The 25,262-nt window shown below is 37.0% G+C and overlaps 1 protein-coding gene across 1 annotated transcript; it reads right to left on the reverse strand.

The window, feature by feature from the left end:
* Positions 1 to 1,109: 1,109 nt before the first annotated feature.
* Positions 1,110 to 2,126, reverse strand: TAAR1 (trace amine associated receptor 1). The gene has a single exon (XM_059401571.1). The coding sequence runs from the start codon at positions 2,124 to 2,126 to the stop codon at positions 1,110 to 1,112; it is 1,017 nt and encodes a 338-aa protein (XP_059257554.1).
* Positions 2,127 to 25,262: the final 23,136 nt, after the last annotated feature.

The raw sequence follows: 25,262 nt of genomic DNA on the forward strand, positions 1-25,262 counted from the left end.
GCCATCTTCATAGGTATGGCATGTCTATTCTGATTATACCTCGTGTTCATCCCTGATGGCTGCTTCTCTTTTGGTGCAGCCTGGAGTCCAACAAGTGATTCTGTTTTACTTCATAGAGCTTGTATTTTGAGTCCTATCATACCAGGCACAACCTTGAACTATGGTAAAATCCTTCCAGACACTTTTATAACCTTCAATAGCAAGTAACAGACAGAAATTTGGTTTAATTTCTATCATTAAAAAAAAAGAAATTGAAATCTAAGTGGTCAACAATAGGGAAATGGTTTTAAAAAAAAATCTTTGGGGGTACCTGGTTGGCTCAGTCAGTTAAATATCTAACTCTTGATTTTAGGTCCAGACTTGATCTCAGGGCCATGAGTTCAACCCCCACATTTTGGGGGGAAAAAAAATCTTTGTAGATTCATACAATGTAACATTATACAGTCACCAAAATATTATGTTTTTAAGAATTTTAAATGATATAGTTCTTTCAGGAGATAAGCTATGAGTGATATCTTTATTTTCATTTCATTTCTGTATGATTTTTTATTTTATTTTTTCTTTATTTTCTGATTTTTTTGCAACTTTTCTGAAATCAAGAAAACCTATTATAAAAAGAGGAGAATTAAGATATTTAAAAATTGGAATACATATTAATAAGGATTCATGAAAAATGGCAAATCATGTATAAACAATTATTCAATAACATTTAATGTGTACTTTCTTTGATTTTACAAAAAGGCATTTATAGTCAAGAAAATGAATGACAAAGCCATTCTAATTTGCATTCCCAAATGCATTCCCTGAACAGATGAGTAAGGTATTTCTGGCAATTTCATGGCAGTTCATGCAAGGCCTGGAAAATTCTTTCATGTAGAGCCTCTAATTCTGGACTCACAAAGCTTCAGTGTGGATAGTAAGAATGGCAAAGATTACATCTATTGCATCTCAAACAGGAAGCGAAATGTAAGAATTCTATCTTATTATATGTTCTTTGGTTCAAATAATTCATAAAAACCCTGCAATTGGTCCATGTGGTTGATTATGTTGTGGTCATAAATATGATCGCCACTTGTTTTGCAAAACAGTAAGCAGTAAATATAATAATTCTATGGATGTGATTCTAAAAATAGTTTACACCTACACGAATCTTTTTGAAAAATTTTACCAAATAGAATCAACTTCAGTGCTTTTCTGAACCAAGGATAGAAAAAAGCATAAACCATTGGATTGAACATAGAGTTCAAGTATCCAAACCAAATCAATGCATCATTCAATGTGGGTGGAATGCTATAGTCCAGGAAAGGATCCGTGACCATGCAGACAAAGAAAGGACACCAGCATATTAGGAAAACTCCCATCACAATCCCTAAAGTCTTTGCAGCTTTCCTTTCTTTGCTTTGTAACATTCCATTTTTTTCTTCCAATCCAATTTGAAACTTCTGATTTGCATCATGAATTGATTTTGCCTGTCTCTGAGCTATGAAATATATTCTGGAATAGACACACAACATAATAGATCCAGGTATATAGAAAGAAGTCATAAAGGCCAGTACCCCAGATGTTTTGCTAAAGAAGACCGAGCAACCCCCTATGCAGTGAATGTATTTATAATACATCTCTTCAGCTCCTTTGAAGTTTAGCTCCAGAAAAATCATTCCAAATGCAAAAAGAGCAGGAACACTCCAACTGATGAAGATCATTGCAAAGATAACCAAGATATTGATTTTGGCTTTGTATCTCAATGGATCACACACAGCATAGTAGCGGTCAATGGAAATGAAGGACAAGTGGAAAATGGAGGCTGAGCTCAGCATAATGTCAGTGCTGGTGTGAATTTTACAGAAGACTTCTCCAAAGTACCAGCCATGCTCAACAGATCTGACCATGCTATAGGGCATGACCAGGCACCCCAGCAGAAAGTCCACGGTGGCCATGGAATGAATGAGCCAATTAGTTGGGGTATGAAGTTGCTTGAAGTGTGATATGGAAATAATGACTATCAGATTGCCAATGAGTGTGGTCAGAATTATGAGCACCATTAAACTATACAGGGAAGCACGGACATCATTCGACCTGCTGCTTTTCACACAGGAAATATTAATTATATTGTGGCAAAAAGACATTGTTCCTGAGGGTTTTCTACCAGTTTATTTCTTCCTTTGTGTATTGAGGAATCTTTTTTTTAAATCCATAATCAGGTTTGGGTTCCTTCTTTTACTTCCATATACCTATTCCAGAAATCCGGGAGGAAAAAAAAAGAGAAGAGAGAATCATTGAAAATTTGATTCTTTTCACTTCTAGCATACTCCCTATTACTTCTGGCTGAAAATCGTTAATTTAGAAAGAGCTTTTATTCCTAAGTTTAGTTCCATAGGTCAGTTCAATAACTTTTTTAACATCTCCTCGTTGGATAATGGTGCTAGAAATGAAAAGTTGAATTATTAGATTGAAATACATGAAACTGACACTTTTTTGGTTAGAGAAGGTCAAATGATGGATTTTTCATATGCTTCAATCTATGGAAATTTCAAGCAAATCAAATATTTGTTTGAACAAATAGTATTTGTTCAAAAGAATGTCTTGTGGGGAAAGTTTATATTCCAAAGGGTACATATAAATTGCCAGAGATTTTAGAATTCAAATATGTTCAAGAGGAAAAGTGAAATATTTTAAATGTATCTCTTGTACACAATAATATCTGCTAGTGCATGCTTTTGTACTTGATAACATATAAGATATTTCTTATTTTCTAATTAACTGTAATGGAAAGAAGCTTACATACATTTACTTCTAGTTTGCAAAGCACTTATACATATATTCCAAGCATTACTTCATTTAACATTTTTGCATCTACAATGTAAACATTATTGCTTATAAGAAAGATACGACATGTTTTGTTAGTGTAATTATACTGGCAAGAATTTGAGCTTTCATTCATGAAACCACTGAAAGTAGAATATGACCTGAGGTCTCAATTACTAGTATAGGTTCTTTTTTGTTAATCCACATTTTCTTTCCGCGGCAGAAAGGATCAATTCTTCTTTCCATTCTTTTTTTATTAATCCACATTTTTTTCCCACAGCAGAAAGGATCAATTCAGATAAATTATTTTCATTAAACTTTGAACTTTCATATAAGAACCAAAGATCCCTTGAAAAGTGATATCTATTAATGAAGTGTGATATTGTAGTCTCAGTTATTAAGGCTTTTAAATACACAGACCAAAGTCTGTGGTAAAGACATGATGTGGCACAGGGAAAAGATGGCTGAGTATGGGCTGTGGGCATGGCACTGAAGCTCTTTTTTTTTTTTTAAAGCTCTGAAGCCCATTAATTTTTTTTTTTTCATTCATTCCCAATTTTAAAACCAAAGTAAAATCTGGTTAAAACAGAGATGGCACCTTGTTCCTCCTCATGCCCATTAAAGAATCCAAGGCTCCATGAGAGCTCATTTAAAAATATCCCCTTTGGGAGTGCCTGTCAGCACCTGTCAACCTACATAGTCAGTTAAGCATGACCTTCTTGATTTAGGCTCAGGTCAGGATCTCAGGATCATGAGTTTGAGACCCTTCCCCCTAATCCAAGTCTGTTTCTCTCCTCCCTCTTCCTCTGTCCCTCCCTCCCCTGGAGTGTACACTCTCTTTCTTTGTCTCTCTAAAAATAAATAAATAAGTCTTTTTTAAAAAATCCCCTCTGATTCTATATGATTCTGTAATTCTCAACTAAATTCTGGAATTTTCAATATATTTTGAAATATGTATATGTGTATATATATGGTATGTATAAATATATATGTATGTGTAATTGTATATGAAGAGGAGAGAGAATGTGGAAGAAGAATGGGAATTTCTGGCACTAAGTAAACAACCTGCACTGTGTTGAAATGCTAGAAAAGAGCAACAAGTCTTAGAATATTCTCAGTCTGCCTTCCTTTTCATTTCTTCCCATTGCCTCTGAGCTAACAGTTTAGATCAAGACTACATAAAAATTTAAATGTACCCATAACTGGAACTGGAGGAATAAAAATAAATAAAATATCTAGCTATGAAAATGTATATTTTAATAAATTTAAAACACTTCTTCTCCAATTCCTTCAAATATGTAGTACTCTTCCATAAAAACAATAAATTCCTCAAAAAGAATTACTTTTAATTTCCCATCTTCAGAAGATCCCCTTTTACTTCCACTTTATGAGAAAGGAAAACAAAACAAAACCTCTTCGAAAAAGTCATTTACACTCTGTCTTTCATTCATTTACTAGCCTTTTGAATAAGCTCTAGCTCTAACGGACTTTTGTCAACACTCTACCAAAACAGTTTTGGGGTTTTTTTTTTTTTCAGCTAAGACGTAAAAGAGATAGTTTATTGTACATGTGTTGCATTCAGGCACAAATGAAAAGAGAATTAGTCCAGAAAGTCACAGGTCCAGGGCAAAGGACCAAAAGGGACTGTTCTGGTATGAATGACATGCGTCTCTCAAAGATGGTCATTGTGATCAGAAGGCAATAGATGTTCTGAATCCACTGACTCAAGTTCTAGACAATAGGCGTGCAGTCCACAAATTGGTACCAGTGTCGCTGGCTTCTGGCTTTCTTTATTTCTGCTCCTGTGGCTTCCACGGGTGTACAAGCCTGAGCTTTACTTGGTCCTCTGCTCCATCTTCTTTTACCCTTCAACCTGTGCTTGTGCTGCTTCCTCTGCTTGGCTTTCATGGTGCAGAGGTTTCCAAGAAGATGGCACTAAGGCCAAGAGCCCCAAACCGTTTTTTAATCTTGTTGTCCTAGGTTACTAACTCCAGTGCTAAACTCTCGGGCTTCTTCTCGCTTGACCCCCTAGATGCTTCTTGAAACAATCCCTTCCTTTGCAGCTCTGAATTCAATGGCTACTCTTTTCAGTTTCCATTGCCAGTTCTTCAATTCACTTGTCCTGAGGCTAGTCCTTGGTTCTCTTCTCTACTGAGGTCTGCTCCCTAGGTGATTTCTTACAGTTTTCTGGCCTTAAACTAAGCTATACGCTGAGGAGTTTCATATGAATAACTCCAGCCATGACCTCCCCCAATCCCACACTCTGGACAAACATTTCCTGTGTCTAGAGAATATCACCCTTTACTATATATAAAGCCTCCAGTCTTCTCCACAACATGTGTCCAGCTCCTTTTCCTTTCCACACATCTCAAAAAGTGGCAACTCCGTTCTTACAAATCCTCAGTCCTAAACCTTGAAGTAATTATTGACTACTCTCTCTCACACTCAATAATATAGCTAATCCATCAGTAAGTATCTTGACACTTCATTGAAAATATATCCATAATCGGACCAGTTCTCATGGTCCCAGCCACTAACCACTTTCAAATTAGTAGCCTCCCGACTGGTTTCCCTGATTCTTTTCTTTTTTCCCTGCCTTCCTAGTTTAATTCTAGAGTCTTAACTTGAGCACCTAGCTTCAAAGCCAAGGAGAGGATTGGTTCCCTCCTCACCATTCTTTCAGAAAAGGTAAAGAATATGAATCCATTCTGTGGATGGTGTGGAAAGTGTTTCACAGACGATGTTAAGCAGAGGAGAAACTCATTTCGTTTGCTATCAGCTGTAATAATCAGTTATAAAGTCAAGGAAGGGGACCCATAGGGCTCCTTGAAAAAGTAATCATGGAGCACAGAGGAGAAAGTCATAGGATTTGGTTTTGTTTTGTTTTTTTTTATTGTTTTCTATTGATACATCATTTTGAGATTACTGATACAAACTGGTCAGAGAATAATTGTGTATTTTGCCCAACATCAAACTGCAAAAAGTTTCCAAACACAGATGCATTTCATGTTCAAGTTCCAAAAATAAATAAAGGCTTTCTATCTGAAAACATTTCTAGCTCTCTAAGGTAAACATTAAGAAACAAGTACAAAAAATGACCTCCCGGCTTCTGAAGAGTCCACTTAGTTACATGAAGTATTCTCTTTCACAGCACTTTTTTCAGATTCAAAAGATATTTACTTCCTAAGAACTTGAGGATCTTCATTTCAAACCCTTCAGTCCGTTTCCATGGCAACAGTGCAGGGTTCCTTGGTTCCCAGAAGTCGCATTAGTAGACTGTGGAATTTCTCAATCTTTTGTAGGACTTGGGCTTGGCCTGTTCTTTGCACCAAACAAACTAAATCACCTGTTAACTTTAACACACGAACTCCCCCATCAGAATGCCAGTTTTTGAGAACCACACACACCTTCGTAGGGCCGGTGAGGTAGTTTCTTAGCGCTGCTGAACGCCTCCCAGGCCTGGTATTTTGGCGTCCAGCACCTACAGTGGAGCTCCAGAGAAGGCGAGGTTGGGGACTTGGGGTGCCACCGGGCCCACCTCCAAAGTCATAACTTTTAAAACAGCAATCACGGCTGTCCACGTGAACAGAACCAGGGAGAGGCAGAAGCCACACAAGCCTAGATGAGGAATTTCTCAGCATGTCACAACCCTACAGGAGAAAGTCATCTGAGCTTCAAAGTACATTTAGGGAGACATCAAGAACTTCCACCCCTTAACCCAAGGAAACTGGCAGTTATTCAAGGTAAACAACAGTAGAATGTCCTGGAGCTGCAATAGTTTAGAACCTTCTGGTATGTCCTTACCCAAACACACAAAGCCAAATAGAAATGCAAAAGCAGTTTCCTAGCAGGAAACAGAGCAGTTAAATTCCTGGGGAATTCAAGCCCAAGACCACTTGATACCTTAAAGGAAACTAAGAATAAACAACTGTCCTTGATCCAGATAGAAGCCAGAATGTCAATGCCTTATTGGCTTGTTCAGATTTTTTCACTAACTTTGTGTTTCCTCTAGGTGGTGACTTTGTAATTAGCACATAATATAAAATGAGGGACAGAGAAATGAAACATTATAACTCAGGATTTCATTTTTTGTTCTAGAAATTTCCATGGATATTCTGTACTTGCTTTTTATAAGAAAATCTCTGAAGTGTATAATACCCTGACTGATTTGAGGGAGGGAATTTAAAAGTAATATGGACCTAAAATTGCAACTAAACTTTGTTTTAACCCAAATAGATTGTTGTCTTATGATTATTCTACTGCTCTTAGATAATGTTATAAAAAATTGTATGGTCGTACATAAACTATTGTACTCAAACTTTTGGTAAACTTTCAAAGTTTCAGATGATTCTTGCTTGACCAGTATGTGACCTTTGAGTGTCATAAAAATACACTGTCACCCAATGCGACCACTTGAGCTAATGAGTCTATGATGTTCGAAAGAGATAATGGATTTAAAGTATGTTAGGAAAAAGCCATACAATCTGTGTGAATCGAGTAAATAGTCCTCAAGTCTGTTTAGAGACCATAATTGCCCTCTCCAAATAGATGGGACCAAAAACTTGCTGATCCTGCATTTGGTTCCAGAACCAAGAAAGCAGGATGTTATTAACCAGCCCTAAAATGGAAAAACAATGCTTAGAATGAAATCGTCCGAAAGTGTTTTCAAGGCCCCATTAAAAGAGTTTAGGTGTAGCACGCCTAAACTTTCTAATCTAGCAAGACCCCACTCTGCATGAGATTGTGGCCAGAGGCTGTGTGTCCCTGTCAGAGTTTCTGGAGAAAATAAGATGGCTGATATTTGCCGGGTTAGCTCATTTTCTTCTCTATTTAAAGTTACCTGGTAAGTAATACTTTTATTCACCATCAATACAGTTGAAAATTTAGCTTGAGAATACAGTAAATATAATTTGTTTTCTTCCTACAAATCCAAAACCCCAAAATAATGTACCTTCACAGGAACAAAAAATAAGGCTGACCTCAAGTATACAGAGAGCTATGAGGAGAAAAATTTGAAACAAGAGAATTTTATACACAGGAAATGTACTTATGGACTGTGAAAGATGGTTTACTATATTCCAGTGTTCATAAAACATTCTACCCATGTATTCTTTTGGAAAAAAAAAAAATATATATATATATATATATATATTTGCTGGGAAACATCAGTTGCTTTTGGAAGTCATGAGAATTAGGATCTCAAGAATTTGGAAATGAAGCCATAAAAAGACTAAAAATTAGCTTTTGCAAATCAGAGGACCGAGTTTAAAATAATTCTGGCAGGGGCACCTGGGTGGCTCAGTCAGTTAAGCATCTGACTCTGGGATTGAACCCCATGACCATGTTGGGGAGAGGAGTCCTTTCTCAGAGGGAGTCTGCTTCTCTCTCTCCCTCTACAGCTCCCCCTGCTTGTGCTCTCTCTGACTCTCTTTCAAATAAATATATAAAATCTTTTCAAATATATAATACAATAAAATAGTTCTTCCTTTAAAATTGAAATGCAATTGATGAAGAGGCACATTTTTTAAAAGCAAGTTTGAGGAAAAATACCTCTAAAATACCATTTACAAACTGGAAGCAAGTATTTTAAACAGCCTTGCCAGTGAAAGAAAAGCTTCCACCCAAGAGACTTTGACAGCCTGGCCTGCCAACTATGTGTACACCCCTGATAAGACCTCTCAGAGTTCACAATTCATTTAAGAAAATAGCAGTAGCAGCACTGAGAGGAGTCAAGTCAATTAGAAAAGGTGGGCGGCTACTCTAGAGGCAGAAAAGTGAGAACTTTAAAAAAAAAAAAATGTACTAAAAACACACAAGAACATCAAATTAGCAGACAGAAAAGGTTTTACAACCAAAAGAAATGATATCTGGTATCCATAAAGAATTTATAAAAGAGAATAATCACAGCTAAAGACTAAATCACTGACCCTGGGATTCAAATGGAAGAGTATCACACATGCTAAGCTACAATACAAAAAAAGAGAAATTCACTCATTCTTTTTCACAAATATGGAGTGAATGACTTCACTCCATCAGACACAAGGTCCTGGGGTGAACAGACATAACTAAACTTCTTGCCCCTTGAGGAACCTATATTCCAGTGTGCATGGGGGACACAGATAATAAACATGAACAATAAATAAGAAGTTAAATTGTAGTGTTTGCTAAGGGAAAAAAATAAAGCAGAGAAGAGACAGTTGCAATGTTTGGGGAGAGGACCAAACCTCAGGATTAGGGAGCCATGGAAAACTTAAATAAGAAGCTGACTGAATGAAATACCTGAAGGAACTGAGGAACTAACCACATGGATATGTAGGGGAAGAGCAATCTGGAGAGAGGAGACAGCCAGCTCAAAGGCCCTGAGATGTGTCTGCAAAATTACAACATGTCAATGTGGTTGGAGCAGAGCCAGCAAAGCAGAGATACCAGAAGACAGTGGAATGAGTTTAGAAACTCTTCAGGAAATAGCAACTCAGCAGTCCTATATTCAGCCAAAATGGTAGTCATAGGAAGGCAAAAGAAAGATAACAAATATGCATTTATAACTACCTTCTGAGAAACTCTAGGAAATACTCTAACAGTATAAAAACTAAACCAAACCAAAAATTTCTAATTAACAAGAGATGAAGAATAAAAGCAACAACTGTGAGTAATATTATCTAAATTAAGATTTATTTTAAATCAAAAAGAATTATGATTATAGGACACAAATAATGCTGGTTATATAAGGATTTTTGAAATGAACAATATGTATTTCAAAAAAACACTTAATGTTAATCTGTAACTTAAATTCTCAACTATCTCAATGTCTTCCAGTTTTTATCAAGTTGGTTAGGGGCTAGCAAGTTAAACATCTTGACAAGATGACAAAATGTACAGCTAATCTTTTATTTTGGCAAGTTTCTCTAGCAGTATTTTGTAAAGTTTAAAATGCCTATGTTGTTCAACCCAGCAGTAGTTTTTGTAACAGCAACAGAAGTAAAAACTAAAATAGTCTGAACTTCCATCAGATACACACATCAGTAGACATGATGTATGTTCAATAAAATGTTAAATTAGGGCACCTGGGTGGCTCAGTTGGTTAAGCATCAGCCTTTGGCTAAGGTCATGATCCCAGGGTCCAGGGATCAAGCCCCACAGTGGGGTACCTGCTCGACAGGGAGTCTGCTTGTTCCTCTGCCCCTTCCCCCACTCATTCTCTCTCTCTCTCCCTCTCAAATAAATAAATAAATAAATAATGAATCTTAAGAAAATAAGATGTTAATTAAATGAGTTGGGTTTTTTAATGTACAGGTATAGAAAGATGTCAATGATATCTTGTCAAGTAAGAAAAAAAAAGAATTTGCAAAATGTTTTAAAATACCATGTACAGAGACACACATAATGACACACACACATATTTGTATAAGCATGGAAAATACATATGAAATGGTACACTCCAAATGCTTAGTATCCTTAATTCAGAGATGGTAAGATTAAAATTAAAAAAAAAAATTAAAATTAAACAACAACATAAAAGAGAAATAATATCAAATTGTAGCAAAACTTTTCCTGGGTGGCAAAATAACAGGTGAGTTTTACTTTCTTCTCACTAATACATATTAACTTGCTAGCCCCTAACCAACCTGATAAAAACTGGAAGACATTGAGATAGTTGAGAATTTAAGTTACAGATTAACATTAAGTGTTTTTTTGAAATACATATCCCAAATTTTCTACTATGAGAATGCTTCACTTTCATAACTAGAAAAAAAATATTTAATAAAATTAAATGGATTGTCTATAAATTGCTCTAAACGAAAGTTTAATAAAACAAAAAAACTATTGGTGAATAACAAGTAACAAATTATACAATTTGTGCTTTTTGTGCTTGTATAATTTTCTATATGAGTTACTGATCCATTTTAACTTTATATTAAAATTAAATTTTTGCTGAATTTCTGAGCTGAACCCATATCCTGTTTTTGTTCTATATAAATTTAGAAATTTAATTAGAAATAAAGTTGATAACAATTTTATTCTAAAAGTATGTTTGCAGCTCCATAATTTACCCAGTATTTCTTAATAAAATACTAAAATATTTTTTAAAAATACTTATTTTATTTTTTTGACATTTTATTTATTTATTTGCAATAGAGCAAGAGCCAGCAAAAGAGCACAAGCAGGGGAGCAGCAGAGGAAGAGAGAGAAGCAGGCTCTCCACTGAGTAGGGAGTCCAGTGCCACTGAGCCATCCAGACACCCTGGAAAATACTTATTTTATCTTATTTTTTAAAAGATTTTATTTATTTATTTATTAATAAAACAAGAGAGAGACAGCGAGAGAGGGAATACAAGCAGGGGAAGTGGGGGAGGGAGAAACAGGCTTCAGACTGGGCAGGGAGCCCAATGAGGGGCTCGATCCCAGGATCCTGGGATCTTGATCTGAGCTGAAGGCAGTTGCTTAACAACTAAGCCAGCTAACAACTAAGGCAGTTGCTTAGTTGTTAAGCCACACAGGCACCCCCAAAATACTTATTTTAAAGGTGAAAAAGAGTCAAGGGGCAAAAGAAATAATGTTAATGTTATTTAATGTTAATGTTATTTAAGGCATGAGTCTTGATGGGGAACATCATTGGAAGCAATCTGTTTCCATCTTGAAGAAACAGGAAGCATGCAAATTCCATGTTTGCTTACCCATCAACATGGCCCGATAGATAAGAGAAAAAACCATTTCCAGCAAATTATGAATAGGTAAATAGAATATACCTGGAAGTTTTTCTGCTATGTAGACCTGCATAAGATAATATGTATCAGATTTAAGTCATCATACTAAAAGATTCTTAAACTAGTCAATCTAATATATGGCATGTAGACACAAAAAGACACACACACATAATACACTAAAGAGTGAAGTCATTCAACAATGGGCCAGGATTTTTCCCACCAAATAATATTTGTGCAAATAAGATTTTAGTTCTGTAGTTTAGTATACAATGACAATAACAAATAATTTAATTTTAAAACCTGCACAAATCTCTGTGAAGTTCCTTTCATAATGTTAAAATTAGCCAACATACACAGAAGGAATGCCATTCTTTATTTACAAGAAGAAGAGATAAAAAATCATGTTTCAACTTTAAGTCTCCTAGGTTTCCATAGGTGAAATTTTTATAAACGTGAAACATTTTAAAAGCACATATAAAGCAAGCTATTTAAAGATATATAATTAGTTTTTTAGCTTCTCTTACTAACACAGGTTTTTAAGTAACTACGTTACAGAAACCTTGTTAACTTTTCTATTAAATAATCATGAATTTTAATGTATGAGTCAGTACCAAACCACGGATAACTTTTATGGTCTTCAGCATTCTCTCAATAAAAGATCCCCTAGAAACCCAGGCTAGTCCCTGCTTTTTGCTGTGGCTTTTGAGTGCATTGAGACCTACCTTCTCCGGCAAGAGTCAACAAGCGTGGATGAACTGGGAGAAGAAACAGCCTTTGGGAGGAGACCCACTGCATCTGTCCCCAGCACGGCTGCTGCTGGCTAGAGCCACTGCTGTGCTCCAATAGGCCACATTTCACATGGGCAAGTGACGCAAATATTAAAATCTGGAAAAGATAAGCTGATAATAAATCTTTCTGAAACAAGGTAACAATATAATATTAATACATGGAACTGGGAGGTGCTTTTATTCTAAACCAGCATCAGGAAGCTAGCAGTGAACAAGCTAAACAGAGAAAGTAAATATTACCGTTACTTTAAAAAAAATCTCAAACATGGGCCACCAGTAACCACAGTCATGGGTGTTAACAGCATATATATAAAAATACATGTCCATTAAAACTGCCTTAATTGTGGATGGATTTGAAAGAAAAGTACTCTTGCATTAGACATCTTTACAAAGGAAATAACTAGCACTAAAAAAGCAGTTTAGTTTCAAAACAGGTAACTTAACCTGCCAAAGGACTAGTTTGGAAAATTAATATGTATTTAAGCCCAATAACATCCTGTTGATAGAAAATAAATTAAAACAACGGTTCTCCCAAACTTTGTTTTAATCACAATAGGAAGAAAAATATTTTACATCATGACTCAATATACATGTAGGTAAGCATCCATAACAGAAGCAAATGTTTTCATTAAAACGTGTGTTTATTTATGCTTATTAAATGTTTTCATTAAAAATATGCTTCATTCGGGGCCCCTGGGTGGCTCAGTGGGTTAAGCCACTGCCTTCGGCTCAGGTCATGATCTCAGGGTCCTGGGATCGAGTACCACATTGGGCTCTCTGCTCAGCAGGGAGCCTGCTTTTCCCTCTCTGTCTGCCTCTCTGCCTGCTTGTGATCTCTCTGTCAAATAAATAAAATCTTTAAAATATATATATATATGCTTCATTCAACCCGTTCTGATATTTTTCACTTTCTTTTTTTAATAATTGGGATTTATATCCCAATAATTTTACTAATCACAATTATAGAAACACTGTTGTAGAGGTGAGATGTCATCAATTTTTTAATTCCTCTAAACAAAACTTCTAAAATGACCCTCTCACACATGGAGCCAGATCTTTCAAAATAGCCAAATAACTAGCTTCACAAGTGCAGTTTCTCATCTATGTCTATTTGTTATTCTGCCACAGGAAATCATAGGATTATTATGATAGACTATTACTGTTTCCGAATCTTCACTCTCCTAGGGTCTACACATAGGTCTTTTCTTCATTGAGAATGGACGTTTCTTCCCTGTCCTTCAAACTTCAGCTTTGCCACTTTACTTTTTTGGCTAAAAGAATATAGACAGAAATAGAAGTGTGCCAGTTCTAAGCCTTGTCTTGAGGAGGACTCCCATATTTACGAATGTCTTCGGTGCCCCTCCCATGATGAGACCAGGCCCCAGGGAAGCCGGCTGGTCCAAAAGGATGAGAGTCATGTGGAACAGATTGGGTCATAGGGATAGGAAACATATGGCAGAGCCACCCTAGCTGACCCCACAGATTCATGAACATAAGTTGCTATTATTTTAAGCTACTGAGTTTTGGGGTGGTTGGTTATACAGCATGTTCATGGCAACAGATTATTGGGTTAATTGGTTTCTGAAAGAAGCCACCTAGATCCATCTTGCAGAAACACTGACACGACACGATGGGTCACCTATGGTCTAAATAGCCATTAACAAAAGCTGCCACAGCAAAAACAAAGAAACATAAAATGAAAATTACCCTTTACTAAGTTGAAGCTGACATTTTACCAGGTGAATATAACTCCTGTTTCAGAAACTTCCAGATACTAAACTTGGTTCAAGAAATAACATACAAGTTCACTTCCTATAACAATAAATAGAAAATATCACTCATCTTTCCAAGCATGAGTTCCAGGTTTGCCTGAATCAAACATACACATGTCATTTTGTGAGTTTTCTTTGCAAGCAAGCACAATGCCTCATGTAGCGGAGTTTAGTATGCTCTAGAAAACCAGAGCTCTCGTCTGCTTTGTTCATTCTGTCTCATCACCTAAAATGGTGCCTGCGAATCATTTACTCCATAGATATTCGATGGCTGAATGATGATAAATTACTAATTAAGTTAATTATTCAGTTTTAAAGGTTTTTTTAATCCAAGTATTACATGAATATGGGATTCTCATCATTTCACTTGTGTTAATTACAAAACTGCTCCACAAGACTTCTTTTTTCTTTATGTCACATTCTTTCTTTTAACTTGAACATTTATTTAGCTGACAATCCCTGAATGGCAAGCCTGTGAGATAAAATATAATTATGATTCTTCCTTCTAGGGATATGTAGCTAATGGTGAGTTAGATGTGCAAACAGGTACAGTATCATAGAGAAAGTGCTGACTTGAACTAGAAAGGTTGAATTTGGGGAGCACCTAAGAGATCTAGAAACCTCATGCGGTAACATGGAAAGATTACCAAAAAGGTGGTCACATATAGCTGAATCAGGAAAGATCTCAGAGAACTTCACAAACAGACTACATTTTAAAATAGGTAAATATACATGAGAACTTCATATTTAATTTTAATAAAACATTTTAATAGTGGACAATTAAATCATTTAATTAGAACAATTGTGTCTTACATGATTACATACAGATGACGACAGAGACCATATAGGCTTTGTTATTGCTGTGTTCCCAGGACCTGGCACATAATGTGTGCTCAATAATGACTGGTTAGTTGGCTGCCTGGGATTTCTAGCAGTTTAGCTGAATATTTATATGTATAGCACAAGATGAGTCAGAACCCACAGTATGATTCAGAAGGCATCATTTTTTTTTTAAGATTTTATTTATTTATTTGAGAGAGAGAAAGCAAGAGCAAGAGAGCGAGCACAAGCAGGAGGAGGAGCAAAGGGAGTGGGAGAAGCAGGCTCCCTGCCGAGCAGACAGCCTGACTCGGGGCTCCATCCCAGGACCCTGGGATCATGACCTGGGCTGAAGGCAGACGCTTAACCACATGAACCACTCAGGCGCTTGTGGAAGGCATAATTCCTTTGGTCACAGTTGAAGTTGTCTGTGATAGAGGACTAAAAAAATCCCAGAGACAGAAAGAAAGAGAGAGGAAGGTGGAAATGTGTGGAAAATACTTCTAGATATTGAGAAGAAAAATAAAACAATACAGCCAAGGGGAAGAAAAAGAATGTTTAAGATGGAGTTACAGTATAAAATACTATGTGACAACATAAGCACATGGACTGAGGATAAGACCACAGGGTAAAGAAAGTGTCATTGGTGATTTTGGAGCAATGTCAATGCGGTATTATGGGCCATGGGGAGGGGTCAGGGGGTCAGAGAAAAGCTAGATTCATGAGATTAGGAAGATAGTGTGTAGTGAGAAAAGGGAGGAGGCCAGATTAAATTAACTTTTTGAGACATGTGACAGTGAAAGAAAGATGAAAAATAGAATATTAGTTTGAAGGAATGGGAGGTTCAGCGAAGGACAAATATAATTTTAAATCAGATGCTTAATTTTCCTTGTTGAATATAAGAGACTCTGCCTCCCCCGTTACTTGCTCCCTTTTCTTAAAGCATTTACTTTAGAAGATATGCAAGTTTCCCTCTCCTTGAAATGTATATAAATATTTTTAAAATCTTCATAATCCTCTTGCCAACTTTATGACCCAGGGCTGTCTTGCTCAAGGACCTGAGAACCGACTCTTTGAAATGTAAACATTAAGGAAGATAATATCCTTATCTCCCAGTTTCTGTGGGATGAGCCTAACCTCAGTGGACACCTTACTCCCAATGTGCAAGACCACCTCTTGTCGTAAAGAGTTTAATTTTCCTTTGGTTGAAGTCACTTAGCTCACATGATGGTCACCCCAAAGACCAAGTGAATTTAGGATGAACTATGTGGGCCAAACAATGATGTCCGTGCTTTTCCTTGAGGACTAGTGATTGTTTATCTTGAGAACATCTATGTATTAGTCATCATTCTCCAGAGAAGCAAAACCAATAGGTTACACACACACACACACACACACACACACACATATGCAAAGAGACTTATTATAGGAAGTTGGGTCATGCAGTTATGAAGGCTGACCAGGCTCAGGATCTGCAGGGGGTGGGGATTCAGCCTGTTGGAGACCCAGGGTTTCAATCAAAAGGATAGCAGGCTCAAGAACCAGAAAGAACCAACATTTCCATCTGAATCCAAGGCAGAAAAAAGCCAACGTCCTGATTCAAAGGCATCAGGCAGAAAGAATCTTCTCTTCCTCAGGGAGGGTCAGCCTTTTTGTTTTGTTCAGTCCCTCAGCAGATTGGTTGGGGCCCATCCACATTAGGCAAGACAATCTGCTTTACTCAGTCTGTCAATTTCAGTGTTAATCGCATCCAAAAATGTATCCACAGAAACACTCAGAATAATGTTTTACCAAATATCTGGGCACCTCATGGCCCAGTCAAGTTGACACATAAAATTGGCCATCACAGTGGGCTGGGGTATCTGCTGGGCTACACAGAAGAGTGAGAGTTTGTTCTGTCTTCGCGGTTTATTAGCAGATTGCCCGTGGTGTGTGTCACATTCTGGTTCAATGCTTATTCAGTAACAAAATTGTTTTCTTTCTCTTCTAGCTTTGTGGGGTGATTTTCTGGATTGAGAGATGGTTTTGGTTTTATTTCCCCCAGCAGAAGCATTGATACATCAGTTGGATTAGAATAAGCATGAAAGGATTTGTCAGCCACCAGGACAGACCAAAGGGGAGGAATTGGATGGGACACAGGCTGAGGTCAGAAATACAAGCAGCGATGAGGATTAAAAATAAGAGGAATTCTCCCATCTTGCTCTTCCTCTTCTTCCCAGTGAATTAGTTTGCTACAATTGCCATAACAAATGTCACAGGCCGAGCTCTGTGAACAGACTCTAAGAACAGACATTTGTGTTTTCATCATTTTGGAACTGGAAGTCCAAGATTACAGTGAAGCCGATGGGGTGCGCCCCAGCGCGATCTAACTAGTGTCTTTATAAGAAGAGGAATTTGGACACACAGAGACACCAGCGATGTGCAAGGCCTTGTGAGGACACAGAAAGAAGGCCGCCTACTGCAAGCCAGGGAGACAGGCCATAGGAGACAACCATACCTGCTACATGACAGACACAGATCTCAGGGTGTGTAATACAATGAGTAAGACTGAGTTCCTATCCTCAAGGTAAAAGAATTACATTCTAATTCTGAGCTGCCATGAAACCCATTGGTTTGCCTGGCTACTCTTGTTTCTCAGCTTCTACATCTATGGCTCACTTCGCAAAAATCATGTTTCAAGGAGTCTTTCCTAACTATCTTTCTCCTATTGTAAATGTGGTCAGTACTTTTTAGTTTTCAAGCTAGATACTCTACAGTCCTCTGGCCTCTATACATCCCATGAATACACATCACATGAATACTAAGCAATTAGATAGAATGATGAGATATAATTTGAATGCCCCAGAAACCAAATACACCTGCCTTGAGCCATCCTTCCCAGCAACGAGCAAGGGAATCTGAAATCACCTCTTTACAATAGCTTCTTTGGATTAAGTTGTTCTCTCTGGAAATCTTCTTTTGAAATGCAAATATCATATCTTCTGTTGTATTTTCTTATAATAATTGATTGTAACCGTATCTTTTATCTCACATTTCCTACGGTGACGTTAATGTAAACAATGAATGAAGTAAAGTTCTCAGAAAATTATACCCACTAACATGAATAGACCTTTAACACAAGTGAGCTTATGAGAACAGAGTTTCTGGGTAATAGAGGTGGGAAGAAGATTTCGGGTTAGATTTGAAGATAGTTCTCATAGAGAGAATCAAGGTATCAAAGCAGATAACTTTAAATGCTCCGAACTATTAAAAATGTACCGAAAGCAGATGTATTGAGGTAGAATGTAGTTGGCACAAGATCTCCTTTCCAATATAATGGGAAAAGATGAGTACTTTAACCAGCTAGCACCACAAATGAATCAAATTCATAGAAAAGGTCATAAGTCATGAAATGCATAAGCAGGGAGTAAAATACCCACTTTTAGATTCATAGAGGTTTTCCTTAGCATATAAGTGAGGAGTCAAAAAATTGTTTCGGTGAAGAGCTAGATACTAAATACCTTAAGCTTTGAGGGCCATAGGGTTGTGGCAACTATTCAGTTCTGTCACTGTAACATTAAAGTACTCAGACGATACATAAATGAGTGGGTGTGGCTCTGTCTGATAAAACTTTGTCTGCAAGAAAGAGCTTACTGATCCCTGATAGAAATTATAGAAGAGAAGGGACACCTGGGTGGCTCAGTGGGTTAAAGCCTCTGACTTCAGCTCTCGTCATGATCCCGGGGTCTTGGGATCGAGCCCTGCTTCGGGCTCTTTGCTTAGCAGGGAGACTGCTTCCTCCTCTCTCTCTCTCTGCCTGCCTCTTTGCCTTCTTGTGACCTCTGTCTGTCAAATAAATAAACTCTTTTAAAGAAAAGATTATAGAAGAGATACTATAGGGTTTCATATCATCAATCAAAGCAAAATGATGGAGACTCAAAACCATTTTACTGGTAAGATCCTTCTTTCCATTCTGCTACACCTACATGTTTCTACTATGGTAGAAATAGCACTTGCAGTGGGGGAAAAATCAGTTGATTAAGGCAAAAATAAGGAAAAGGAAATCTTTACAATTCCATTTGAATTTTATATTTGGGGCTATTGCCTACTGACATAAAGAGGAAACAATGTCATCATAGCAAGAAATCATTTATATAAACATCTTTGTAGGCATAACTTGTCATTACTTGGAAACTATTCCAGAAACGTCTTAGACTTATGGAATATTCTCGGATGTGGGGGGCCTTCTCACTTCCTAAGCATCCCTCAGTTTTTTAAAGTAAATGTAGCAAACATACTTATATGAAGCCTTTCCACCTTTCGTTATTTTCAGATGCCCTCCCATTTCCTTCCATTCATCTTTTCATCTTTTCAGTGAATTCATCTTTTCAGTGAATGATGGTCAATGATGGCAAGTTTTCAACAGCAAAGCAAATACAACCATGCCCAAAGACACTTGCCATTGAAAGGACTTAAGCAAACCAGGTCTTCAATGCATAAAAGAATGTCTCAACTTAAGGAATTAGGGGCAGTTGGGACAAAGATCTTGGTTTAAGCAATGTGACTTCAAGTCCCTGAAATCATAGCAGAGCCCTGGCATTGTCTAAGACATAGCCATGACCTAGACATGTCCTGACATGGGCCATGCCTATGGTCAGTTGGGCAGCACCATTTCTATTGCACAGAAAATCAATTCAGCAAACTATCACGGCCTCCTGAAAAGTATTCCACAATATTATTCCATTCCACTTCAGAAAGTATTCCAATGATTTACTATCATTTTTTAAAGATTTATTTTATTCATTTCAGAGAGAGAGAGAGAGCATGTGTGTAGGCATGTGGGAGACAGGCAGAAGGCTAGAATCCCCAAGCAGGCTCCCCACTGAACGTGGACCCCAAAGCAAGACTCCATCCCACAGCACACGAGATCTGACCTTAGTGGAAAACCAGGAGTCGGTCGCTCAACCAACTGAGCTACTCAGGCACCTGTACTACCATTTTAAAATGATTTTAAGCAAGCATATCTATATGTATTATAAGAATCTACTGTCATGTCATCTGTATGTAACTTTTGACTCTCCAGAAAAACTTAACTTCTAATAGCCTACTGTATGACTGGAAGTCTTACCGAGAACATAGTTGATTAACCCCCACTTTGCACGTTACATGTGTTATCTATTGTGTTCTTACAATAAAAGAAGCTGGAAAGAAGAAAATGTTATTATGAAAACCATAATGAAATACAATTATAAATGAAAATACAATTATAGTTCTGTAGTGTATTTATCCAAAAAAAAAAAAAAGACTATAAGCAGACCTACACATTTCAACCCCATGTCATTCAGAGGTCAAGTGTATTCGGGTTTCCCAATCAGGTTTTGATTCGTGAAAGATGCTGTATTCTGATATGAGTATCCAACTGGCTTAGTAATAAGCACTCAATCCCTTACGGAATGCCTCCTGTATGCCAGACACTATGCTATCATGTCACCTTTAAAAAAGACTGATTCTCAAGGTGGCTAAGGATTTTGGTCTCAGAACAGCAAGGGGCAAAGCCAGGAATCAAAGGCAGGTCCCAATCTGAAGTTCCATTTTTCTCCTCTACTCTTTTACTTCTCTCATTATGCAGACACCTAGAAACAGTCTGATTTATAAATTGTCTTAAGTGAGTTCCGTTAAAGTGATTCAGTTTCCCACACCCTGTTCACTTCCAGTGGTCTTGACAGAACTGAGTTGTAGAGCTTGCCGTTTAGAGATCCAGACAGGAAATAGAACACTTCCCCCTTCAAAAAAATTCATCGGTTTCTTAACTGTATTAGCAGACAGTGTTTAGTTACAGGATATGACAACAATGACTTTTACTAGCCTAGAAAAAGACATGCAGCCATCCTTGGGCATGGAATCTAGTTGGGAGTCATGTGACTATAGAACTAATCTTCATGCAGATCTCTACATTACTGCTGAATATTGTATCTGGGGCCACTTATATCTAAGTGTCTCAGCATATCTGAAACATTTATATCCTAAGGCCCTAGCATATCCCCTGGAATTTCTAAACTGGTAAGTATTAGTTATGGAAACTAATAATAGTATAGAAGCTAAAAAGCAAAGTGATACTTCAAAAATTGTGTTTAAGGGACGCCTGAGTGGCTCAGTTGGTTAAGCTGCTGCCTTTGGCTCAGGTCATGATCCCAGGGTCCTGAGATCAAGTCCAACATTGGACTCCTTGCTCGGCAGGGAGCCTACTTCTCTCTCCATCTCTGTCTGCCACTCTGCCTGCTTGTGTGCTCTCGCTCTCTCTCTTTCTCTCTCTGACAAATAGATAAATAAATAATATCTTTTTTTAAAAAATTGTGCTCAGTTCAAAGCCCTGAGAACAGACCAAATGCTAGCTGGTCTTGTAAAATCTCTGAAAACTTCTTTCAGAAAAGAGGTTGACTATCAACTATAAGCATATTGATGTCAACAACCCTGAATATTTATATGACTATTACAGGAAGAAGACTTAGAGGATTGTCTGTATATCTATTCTCTTGGCACCACAAATAGAAGAATGGAATACAGGGGGAATTTAGCTTAAACATTTCAGGAAGGATATTCTCTCTTTTTGAACCTCTCCTAAGACACTCACTTTGAATGTTAATTTCTTATTGAACTTGAAGCTCTGACCCAGATATTATAGCCACTTGTACCTATAGAAGGCAACATTTGGGTTTTTATACTGGATCTCTACTCCCCAGGGCCCCAGAATGGAGTACGACCCAGTATGAAGTAACTTCAACTCTCTTGTCCTTTTTGTTTTCCCGGTGGGGCAGAGAAGAGGGATTAAACTAGGACAACAGTTTACAATAGTGAATTTCCCACCGTGTGCTGCTGGGAAACTGCTTTCACATTTTGGGAACTCTTGAAGGTAGAACCTGAACATCTCAAGTGGGCAGCCTAAGCTTGGTTAATGTCAGTAGTAATAAAAAGAAATAAGGAGGAAATGGAGGGGAAAGAGCAGTGGTGAAGGAGGAAAAGAAAGAAAAGGAGGAGAAAAAAAAGAGGAGCGAAGAAAGAAAGGGGAGGCAGAATAACTTCCTGAACCTGGGCCCATCACTGTGCTAAAGGCGTTACACGAAGTCTCTAGTTTATTCCCAATACCCTCCAAATAGCTGGAGAGGGAAAAACTGAAATAATTACTACATTAATGAAAATTTCACCTAATATCCATCTATGGATAGGTGGAGAAGGGAATCTTACTAATTATAAGCTAAGCAAGATGACATTATAACATACTAAATAGTAATTTCAGAACATTTTCAAAAGGTGGGGGGGAGAGGCACCGGGATGGCTCAGTTGGCTAAGCATCTACCTTCAGCTGAGGTCATGATCCCAGGGACCCAGGATCGAGGTCCTCATCAGGCTCCCTGCTTCTCCCTCTGCCCCTCGGTGGCTCGGTGCTCACTCTCTCTCTCTCTCTCCTCAAATAAATAAAATATTTTTTAAAAAGAACATTTTTCAAAATAGTATTTGTAATTGTCTTAATCAGTAACATCATTACAGTGTACTGTTATCAACAATCTCTGAAGACAACTTTCACATCTTTATTTCAGTTAAAATTAAATTATATATGTACTTCAGGAAAAAATGCAGGCTATCAGATTTTATTTTCTTGCTATAATGCTTTTATAATCCATCTCTACAACAACTACTTTCCTAGAGCTAACTACACACAATGGCATGTTTTTCAATCAATTTTTACTCATATTGCAATAGTAAATAAACTCTCGGTAATTGTCTTTTATAGAGCAAGATGAAATTTTATCATAGATGGAAAGAAAAAAGTCAACTGGTTCACAATGAATTTCAGTTAAATCAACATCATAATCTGTTAAAAGAGTATTTGGGGATACTAATATTTTCATAACTCAATTCAAAGTTTATCCAGTCAACATGTCTACAAAGCACATTGTCCAAACATTAACTTTTTATTAGGTAATCTACCACCATACTGACAGGTGGACCTTATTTGCCTTGGCCGGAGTTCAAAGTTTCTAGAAGGTATTGGTAACTAAATAGCTCTTAACACTGCTAAGAGCTCTTGCTGTAATTCTATGGCTAGACCACCACATGGAACCGATTTCAAATAGAAAGAGTAAAAGAGCTCACCCTTCTGTTTGCATATTCATTGATACTTCTAAACTTACCTCCCAAGACTGAAAAGTTCCCACTCTTTATGTTCACAGTCTTCTCTCAGTTTCTCAAGGCAAATTTTTATTCTCCATGCCACTTCAACAAGTATGACCGACTGAGTTCAATCTTTGTTCTGGGATATATATATATATCTACTTTAATATTAATCATATACTTTCACCTTAGCCCTTCTTGCATTTTAATTGCATAAGGGATGCAATTAAAAACTGCTTTAATAATCAGAGTACATAATCAGTGTCCAGCATTTCAACTGACAAGATTAACCCTGAGTCTCCCAGAAAGCTACAATCTAGTGTGGTTGTGTGAGAAACCACTTGTAACCTAAAATACTAGTGAAAGCACTGGACATGAAACTAAAAGATTCTGGTTTGAGGATCTTATACACATTAACTTAGGAAATTAGGAAACAGTACTTTGTTCTCTGAGGTAAAAAATGGGGAAAAATACACCAACTTTGTGAAATAAAAGAAATGTACGTTAAAACATCTTGTAAACTACAAAACACTATGCGTAAGATATTAATGATGTCTTTACTACTCTGGGTAAGGAGATAAAATTTCCTTCAGAATAATGGCAAAGGCAAGAAAGGTTTAAAGAAACTGGTGGTATCAGCTTGCAACTGGCAGGTCAGAGGGCTGACAACAAAAAAATGGGGTAGAAGGCAAGGGGTATAATATCACTATAGGTTGGAGAAGAAAGGAATGATAAATAGCAGCCCTGGTGACTCATGGCAGACGATCATTTACTGAGTGATTTCTATATGTCAAAGTGGAAGAAGAATGTAAGATACATGCCTTTAAGGAATTTACATTCAGTGATAATCATTACTAGTACTAGCCAACATTTATCAATCTCTTCCCTTTCCTGGACACACAGGGAAATTATACTTCCTATGCAGCTAAATTTGGCATCCACTTGCTTTGGCCAATAAATACAAGTGGATGAAACCATTTAAAAGGCAGTGTGCAATTGCTCCATTTTCTTTTATCATGCTCCAGCAATGATGGGAGCATTGGTTGATAAGGAAACAATACATAATGAAAAAGTCTGAGGTTCTGAGCTTTGGCAAGGAGGCTTCCCTAGAGTAGACTTTAAATAAACAAGAGCAACTTTGAATAAGCAACTTTTGTCTTATTAAGTCAGCAGAATTTTTGGTTTTATTTGCTACTGCACAGTAAGCTAACCTATTCTGACTAATACCCATAGTAAAGAGGAAGCTCAGTGCAGAGAAAGAAATTTGGTTTTGCACTGTCTGTACTTAAGATAGTAAACCTATTATACATGAGAACATGCTACCTATGTATTGCTAGTGGATATGAAATATTTTCCACATTTAGGACTCTGTTCAAAAACTAAAATTAAGGTGATGCATTTAGAGTATGCCCAAGACATCTAGAATAAAGAATCAGAATAATGTGAGGAATGTGGTGTTAATTTTCAGTATAAGAGCCAAGTGATAGGTTTCAGAATGGCTCTTGACACTGATGACTTTCTGATTGATTTGTTACCATATCCTTCTTGATATTCAGAACGCTTTAACTATCTAAGTCAACTTTTTCCACTTTAATATATTCCTTTTTATAGATTATTGGAAAAAAATCCTTTCTGATTATAAAAAAGGAAATATGCTCATGTTCTTAAGACCTTTTTCTTAGTAGTGTCATTTCATGAATTAATGATTCTGGAATTTATGCTGTTTGTTCTATTTTACTTTTTAATGTATACTCTTATAAAGTAGAATTCTGAGACGTGAATGTAAAAGTGACAGATGTATATCAGGAGAAGATGGTGTTGCCACAAATGAGTTAACCAGGCAATTTGAATTTTATTACAGACCAAAAGCTGAACTCACCAAATTTAATCTTTGTTATAGAAAGTAACTGTAGAAAAATTTCTTTGGCACAATACCTTTTAGATATAAATACTAAGAGTCCATTTTGAAGCATCTATTACATATACAGCAAAAAGAAAAGGAAAAATCCTGTTTTAAAATTATGTAGCAAATACATATATATATATGTGTGTATATGTTTGTATTTTATATATAGATATATAAAATATATATACTAACTGTAATGCCCAGCATCCCAGCTGACCTGCAAGGATCTTTGTCTCTTGATAGTCTCAACTTTGGGTAATTCTCTCCCACAATGTACCACTGTTGGTCTGGGTGGCTAATAGCAAATGGCAGAACTGTT

This window comes from Mustela nigripes, chromosome 5 (assembly GCF_022355385.1).
Source record: "Mustela nigripes isolate SB6536 chromosome 5, MUSNIG.SB6536, whole genome shotgun sequence".
Lineage (NCBI taxonomy): Eukaryota > Metazoa > Chordata > Mammalia > Carnivora > Mustelidae > Mustela > Mustela nigripes.